General features: G+C 40.3%; 1 protein-coding gene across 3 annotated transcripts in view; it reads right to left on the bottom strand.

Moving 5' to 3' along the window:
• Positions 1-3,951: 3,951 nt before the first annotated feature.
• Plppr1 (phospholipid phosphatase related 1) overlaps positions 3,952-7,996 on the bottom strand; it is a 225,256-nt gene continuing 221,211 nt past the window's right edge. For all 3 annotated transcript variants that reach the window (XM_026786794.1, XM_026786795.1, XM_026786796.1), the window contains one exon: positions 3,952-5,078. In XM_026786794.1, coding sequence (XP_026642595.1) covers positions 5,046-5,078 — 33 coding nt within the window. In that variant the 3' untranslated portion in view covers positions 3,952-5,045. The remainder of the gene's footprint in view (positions 5,079-7,996) is intronic.

Raw genomic sequence — 7,996 nt, 5'->3', positions numbered from 1 at the left:
TGTCCAAGAAAACACACTTGGAAATGCCCTAGACGACTCCCAGCACTCCTGCCTGTTACATGTATATTCTTTTTCCTTTCGTTGACTCAAACCCATGAAAAAAAGCAGCTGGTCTACTTATTTTGCTGTACATCCTTAGTTATTAGCACAATTCTGAGTATATAATAGATGTTCATTAAATATGTCTGAAGGCACAGATCAAAGCTGGCCCAGGCTGGATCAAGAAGTAGGATGTCAGTAAAAGTTTTGGTGTTCATTACAAAACAGTCATGGAGTCTAGAGAATGACAGTAAGTAGCAGACAAGTTTTGTGCACACGTAGTATTTACTAGGGCAAGGATAGTATTGTCAGCATGGTGGCTGTTAGGCTGGCCCAAGATGGAGTCACCAAGGCTTCAAGATGTGGGACCCAGCCCCTTGAGGAAAATAGAAACTGATCATTCTGCACTTCTCAGAAGTCTGCTGCCTTCTAGTTTGAGCAGAACAGCTTGACTACAGCCTCCTGCTGTCTTAACAGCAAGAGCAATCCTCCCACACCCATAAAATGTTGCTTACTGCAGTCGCTTTTGCCTGTTAAAGTTTCCTTTTCCTCCTTAACTCTACCACCACACTCCCATCTAAAAGCACCCTATAAAAACTCAGACTCCTTTTGGCAGGACTGATTTCCTTTCTCTTGGGCACAGCCCGACAGTTGGTACCCTACAGCCTTAGAGACCTTGAATAAAGCTTTGCTTTTTGACTCTCATGGTCTGGTTCTCTCGTTAATCTAGACAGTGACCACAGGAAGTACACTGAGGACTTCCTTATCTTTTAGGAAACTCCACTCAAGTGAAACCGGATGCTTGGCTTTGCCCAGGAAGGAATTTCAGGGTGAGCCAGTATGAAGCAGAAATGAGGGGGTATTAAACAAACTTTTAAACTGTATTATGTGTGTGTTTACAAGTGAAGATAGACGTGTGGAGGTGTCCCCTTGGGAATCAATTCTCTTTTACCATGTGGTTCCCAGAATTGAACTCTGATCATCTGACTTGACAGCAAGCCCATTTGACCATGGCTCCATTTCATCAGCTTTTAGAAGACATTTAAACCCAATTTTAGAACAGGTTCTTAGAAAGAGAGGTACCTTGGGAAGAAAGTAAGACATACTTAAGATCGTGGACTTCCCAAAGAAAATCATGTTAAGTCTCTGTACAGTAGCTGCATACGCTAGTATTGGTGGCTTCTGAAGTTACCTCTCAAGGGGCTACTAAAAAAATCTTTTTCCATGAATGAGCTCATAGGGTGGTTCTCCATATGTGTTTGATGGGATTGCAGATGAGGAGGGAAAGCCCAAGGCCTCTAGGGCTGCAGGGAAAGTTAAGATGTATTTACTGTAAACAAAGGTTTAATTCTATTCTAGATTCTCAAAAAGTATCTGAAAAAGAAGTCAGGCCAAATTTGGTCATAGAACTTCATCTTTCTTTCTTTCTTTCTTTCTTTCTTTCTTTCTTTCTTTCTTTCTTTCTTTCTTTCTACTCTTTCTGTACTTCCTCACTATTGCAGCATTAGTGGGACCCGGTTCTTGAGATAAATTTGGAGAACTGGGTATTTGATGGGTCTGCCTTTAAGATATCACTTTTTGCAGGTGGTTATAGGGAATAAAGTCAATTTTTATAGTTCTTACTAACTCATTCCAGTGACACCTACCCCTTCTTTCAAGGGCAGATTAAGGATATTTGTTTTCTCCAAATGCTGGAGCTGCCAAGCCTTCCTGCCCATCATAGCCTAGTAAAAGGATCTTCAGAGCTCACCAAGGGGACACTCAGAAGTCATAACTGCTTGGGGCACATTCTTTGCCATTATTACCTCTGTATCTAAGCATGTCAATTTTTTAAAGCTATTTTTGGCCCCATTAAATGTCCCCTTATTTCCAAATAAACCACAATCTCTCTTCAGCCAAGTCAGGGAGAAATCTGGCATCTCTTTGTTGGGTAAACTTTAACAAAATGTTTTCTGTGTCAATTACTGTAATGGGCATGTCATCAAAGCATGGATGTCCATGAGGTTAAGTGTAGGGATACATTATTTATATTTTAACAAATAAAGTTTGCCTGAAGATAAGAGCGCAGGGCGGCCAGCCACTAGAGAGTTCTTTTACCTCTACCAGTGTTCAGACCTAAGGGAAGACTTTGTCCTCAGACTGCTTCAGACTGCCTGTGTCTCCACCAAACCTCAGACTGCACTGAGCTTCTATCTCTTTTGCCTTATGTTCCTCTCTGCACCCAGCCATATCACTCCTGTCTCCACCTCTCTCATGCTGAGATTAAAGGCATACAACCCCCAAATACTGGGATTAAAGGTGTGTGCCACCACTGCCTGACATCCAGTGGCTTACTTCTGTGCTCTGATCTACAGGCAAACTTTGTTAAAATACAAACAAAATATCACTACGGTTAAGAGTTTCATTGTTGTATAACATCAAACACTTTATTAGCCTTGTTTCTTTCCAGTCATCTTCTACAGTGAGCCTGACTTTCTCAGCCATTTTTATATCATAAAAAGAGGAAGAAAAATTCACTGCAGAATTTGTGTTTCTCTTAGCCCATAGTTACTGCTTGTTGTATTTGGACAGAGAGCTTTGTCCTGTCCTTGGCAGCAAATGCAAGTAAAGAAGTTTAAACCTGAGCACTGAATCTCACAAGCTAGATGGAGGATAATGATCAATGTGAGGCCGCTGAAGCAGCGTAAGTGTAATCAGAAGCACTACTAAAGTAATAAAATGAGTCATCCTGACACTGGGTGGTACTACATTTAGCTCAGAGGAGAGGAGAGATGTTGGCGGAGGTTTCTGTGATGGCCGGTCCTGTAATAAACACACAGAAACTATATTATTTGCAATACTATTTGGCCTATTAGCTTATGCATAGTTCTAGCTTACTCTAATATCTTCTTAAATTAACCCATTACTATTATTTTATATTTTACCACAAGGCTCGTGGCCTACTGGCAAGGTTCTGCCTAGAAGCTCGAGTCTTTCCCCTCTGTTGGCTCCATGGCTCTTGTGACTCTGCCTTCTTTCTCCCAGCATTCAGTTTAATTTTCCTGCCTACCTCTACTCTGCCCTATCATAGGCCAAAGCACTTTCTTTATTCAATACCAATAAGAGCAACACATAGACAGAAGGACTTCCCATATTAGAGAGAGGTCAGAGATCGCAAATAATTCTCTCTCAGGATTTCCATTCCTCTATAGCATTCATGGGTCATCTAAGTGGACATATCACACCAAAAAGAACTTAACTTGGTTCAGAGGTGTCTTCATATAACAGAAAGAACGGCAATAAGAACTAGGCAGAGCTGGACCACAGTGCTTGGACTGATGTATATCACAGTGTTTTAGCTTTGTGTATCGTCCCTGGGTGTGTTGCACTGAAAGCAACAGATTGCATTAGAGATGTGGGGCAGGTAGTTTAGCATAAGGGATGAACAGAGCCCAACTACTCACTCTTTTTTCCAACTTTAGTCAGACATTTCTTAGAAGATATATATGAATGAATCTAAGAGAGTTTGGGGAAACTGTTGAGGAAATGGAACCAAGGAAAGTTTTAGCAGAAGTAACTTCCGTTTCTAAAAGAAGAGTAAGTGTTTATTGAAAACTCAGAAGTTCCACGGCATGCCTGAAGACTAAGGTATCACACTAGGAATCCAGGAAGTACATTTGAATATATTAATAAATTAAAGACTTCTTTCATTTTATCTAAACACATATGCATGCACACACTGCATAACCATCCCCATTCACTCTTTCTCCCTACTTCCTTCTCTTCTCTCTCCGAATGACCATTCAGTCACGCTCCTATTAGGGTTCATTTTAATCACAGCCGATGAAATGAAAAGCAAACCTTTGCGGGTCACTCCATGGTTCCTCAAACACCACCGAGTGAAAGGTCAAACAAAGGACATGAGTCAGAATATACTTTATGATAACTTTTTTCTTCTATTTAGAAAAAAAATATGTACAAAAAAAAAGCTAAGAAGAGCTGACATGGATGTCTCAAGAAAACATTTTGATAGATACAGATAGGACACTCCTTCTCAAAGGAGCGACACGTTTATCACCATGCTAGAAAACGGGATGCGGTTAAAGCCCAGAAACAGTTAGAAGCTCCCAAGTAAAGATGTTGATGTGGGCGCTACGCTGTGGATGCTCTGATATCCTTTCTGTAAAATAATACTGTGCAAACTGTAAAATATTCTTTTTCATAAAAAGTCCATACAGTATGAATACAAAACTGTTGAGTTGGCAGGGAAGGCTGGTGTTAGCTGCTCTTTTGGATCGAAGGCTACAGGGTCATCTGCCTGCCCAAGGACAGAACTCCAGACCGACCTTGAGTTCCTTCGGTGGGCAAGGGCATTAACTAAGAAAGAGTCATATAACCAAAACAACCCTCGGCAATATTGGCGTCTGTGCCATTAGTTAGTAAACTAGGAATCTTCACTAGTCTACCACTGTCACTTTAACTTGACACGCAAATAACTATTAACAGAACAGAACATGCTGTTCTCTCCAAATATTCCTCCCCCCCCATGATTGATTTTGAAATTTATAATTAACCACCATGGTCCTTCCTGTCACTCAAAAGTTTAACTCTCATTAAAACTTAGAGGTTCTGGAGGAGGCGGCAACTGTGATAATAAAAGTTAAAAGTGGGTCGCTCACTTTATTTCTGTCTATAAAACTGAGAAAAGATTTGTGTACAAATATCACAAAAACAACATCACCCATTGAATATATGTGATTCTTCAATGCACACTTGAACGAGAGAAAAACTTTGTTGGTTTTAAAATTCTGGCATAAATATATTAAAGCTGACAAAAAAAAAAGATCAGGGCAAGCTACATCACTTTTTAATACAAAAAAATGTACAAAACATTAGCCTCTAACTAGATAAACATAATACTTGTCTTCACAGTTGGACTGAGTCACTGTGTGTTCTGAAGTATTGAACTGGAAGGTTGTTGAAAAAAAAAGAAAGAAACCAAATACAGCCGCTTCTCTTCGTTCATCTCAGGTTACTTCGGTCATGGAGGCCGAGTGATTCTGTAGAGCAAGCAACAGGTAGAATGTCAGAGCTGAGCTGACTTGACGTCCACAAACTCTCACCATTCCTGAAATGTCCTTCAGACAAGCTTGTCAATCTCTTGTTTTTTTTTTAAATTTTTAATATTTTAAGCTTTCCTTATAATGTACTTAGATCATATTTTCCCCTTCCCCCAGTTCTTCCCAGATCCTTTCCCTCTCTACCCACCGACTTCATGTTGCCTGTCAGACAAATAATGACACCTGCCTGCCTAAACAATAAAACACCAAAGGTTATTTCTTCTAAGACCCCTCAACTTCCGTTACCTCTTCCTTCAGCATTTCCAACCAAAATAGAATCATTTCCTCATGAAAACACTTCTACTGTTTCAACGTAAGTATTTCAAGATTTCAAAGTGACAGCTATATTCCATACCTTTGAAATATTTTTAAATGTTGAATACCAACTAAACTTTCCCTTATGACCTCTTCTTTGAGTTATGAGTTCTGTGGGAAAAATCATATTTTCCAGTGGATACAGGGGTTCACTTCAGTTAACTTATAGAGAATGTGATCTACATGATGAAGTACCATTAGAATGCCTTTTTCCATATTTTTCAATTGAATTTTGTTTATGTGTATGTGTGTGTGTGTGTGTCCCCATGGATACAGATGTGTGAGCACACACATGTGGAAGTCAGAGGCTTTTAAGAGGTAGTTCTCTCCTTCCACCATGCGAGCCCAGAGAACTCAGTCATCCTCCTAAGTCATCTCACTGGCCTTCAAATTTCTTAAGACTTGCTTCCTGATCTTATACATGATCATTTGATGTATTTCTATGAAAACATTTTAAGTGTTTTCAAGAACATTTTATGTATGATGAAATGAATATTATTAGACATCTATATCCTTATTGCATTCTGTTGCTTGCTTATTTCCGAACCTGGAGAGTATCTGGAGTATACGACCCCAGATGTGTGTGTGTTTTTCCTTGTAATTCTGTCACGTCTTGTTCCAAAAACTTGCTTCTGTGGTTTTCAAAGTCTTGTCATTTGTTTAGACTCACACACCCAAGCTATGGTCGCATGGAATTGGTAAATACTTAAGGAAATTGTGGTTTTCACTTCATTATTAGAGGACTTTGGATCTTTGTTTTTAGGACCGTGGAGACATAGTCTTGGGAGATCAGTCATACACACAGCCTCATATTTCATCCAGGCAAACTTCCCTTTCAAAATCTACCTCTCTCAGGCTTGGGTAGGAAAATGCGCTGCAGGAGTTGTGCCCTCAACCTGAACTAGTCTTCCAAAATGAGTGTCTTCGGGGTTCTATCCGGGTAAGAGACTCCTGTACAACACCTGAGGGCAGAGTTTGCAGTAGACGCTGCTGCTTTGTAGGGTTCTGTGAGAACAAGAGAAAAGGACTCTGGCTGCTACTTCTCTTTCTTGAACAACAACGAAAGGGTATCATCTCCCGTCTCTGTGGAAATATTTTCTAGAAAAAGCAATGCTTGCCTTCTCCAGTTTCCCAGCCTTGGCATGGACTATGCCTCACACCCAGCATCTCCCACAGGTTCCCCTAGCCTAATTGTGATTCACCTGCCGAAGTTCTGCTTATTGCTTCGCTCACATCTGTATTTGTCGTAGAAATAACAATCACAGAGCTAGTGGCTCTGGTCTGACTTGAGCCTGTTGGTTGTTTGGCTGAGGGATTTAGCTGAAGTTTTGGTTCTGGCTTGCTTCCAACCAGCCAGCATTTGTACTACACTTAGTAAATGTCAGGAAACAGGGCACATAAGACATGGGCCATAGAATCCTGATTCTTACAGGTTCCCAATTCCACGAGGCACACACATATGAGGGAGCACTGTCTGAATGTAAGGGGCCATCATTTAATGGACCCGGAAAGGCCTTCTCCCCAAGCTTGTTATTCATGAGGCCTCAGATGCTGTCTAGACAAGGAGGCACATGCATAGACACATAGAGTCAGGCTTGGGGGAAGTTCTGCTCCAACCTGCTGGGCACAATGGATTTATTTATAATCTTACTACTATTCTTGGTGTAGATACTAAAGTATCTTTTATTTCAATGGAGAAGAATCATATCTGAAAGCGTTTGGTACTTCACTTTTCAGTGTGAAACCTTAATATGTCCTAGGAATCTGTTGTCCTAGTCAATTACAAATAGTCTTGAAGGAAAAGACAAAAGCCACAGACAGAAGCTAAAACCTGACTGGGATGGGCAGATGGAGGACAATATTCTTAGACCAGAATATTCAGGAGACACTAGGCACACTCAGACTGATGTGTCTGTGCAACCAGGCAAATATTTCTCTTTAAGTGTACTTTTTTTATGTATATGAATGTTTGTATGTTTTTATGTGCACAAAGTACATGCCTGATGCCTGCAGAGGTCTGAAGAGAGCATCAGATATTTTCCCCATATGTTAATTTCTAATTAGACTATTAAAATGGGAAATAAAGAAATAGAAGGCAAATATGCTTGGTGCTGGGTTTAATAGTAAAATACATAGTTTCTCAAAACGACAAAGAGTTTTATTGCTCCCCCCACCTCCCGGTTCACTAATGAAATTAGACTTTATTAAAGCTCAAAAGACAGAGAAGAGCTTGTGATAGTCAGTATCTAACTAGTGAGAAATAGCTGATAATTCCAACAGGAAGTACAGTGCTACCCCTTATATTTCAAGATGAGCAGAATATTACAGAAAACATTTCATTTAGTAGGATTCCAGATGCCTGAAAAGAAGGGTGTTCGAATGAAATGTTCTAGAAAGACTTTTTAAAAAGATGTTGTTCTCTTGTTCACTTAAGAATATTTGTTGAGCTGGGGCTGGAGAGATGGCTCAGAGGTTAAGAGCATTGCCTGCTCTTCCAAAAGTCCTGAGTTCAATTCCCAGCAACCACATGGTGGCTCACAACC

Source organism: Microtus ochrogaster, linkage group LG5, assembly GCF_000317375.1.
Source record: "Microtus ochrogaster isolate Prairie Vole_2 linkage group LG5, MicOch1.0, whole genome shotgun sequence".
Classification (NCBI taxonomy): Eukaryota; Metazoa; Chordata; class Mammalia; order Rodentia; family Cricetidae; genus Microtus; species Microtus ochrogaster.
Note: the sequence above shows the minus strand (reverse complement) of the source record. Positions and strands in the feature narration are given on the sequence as shown.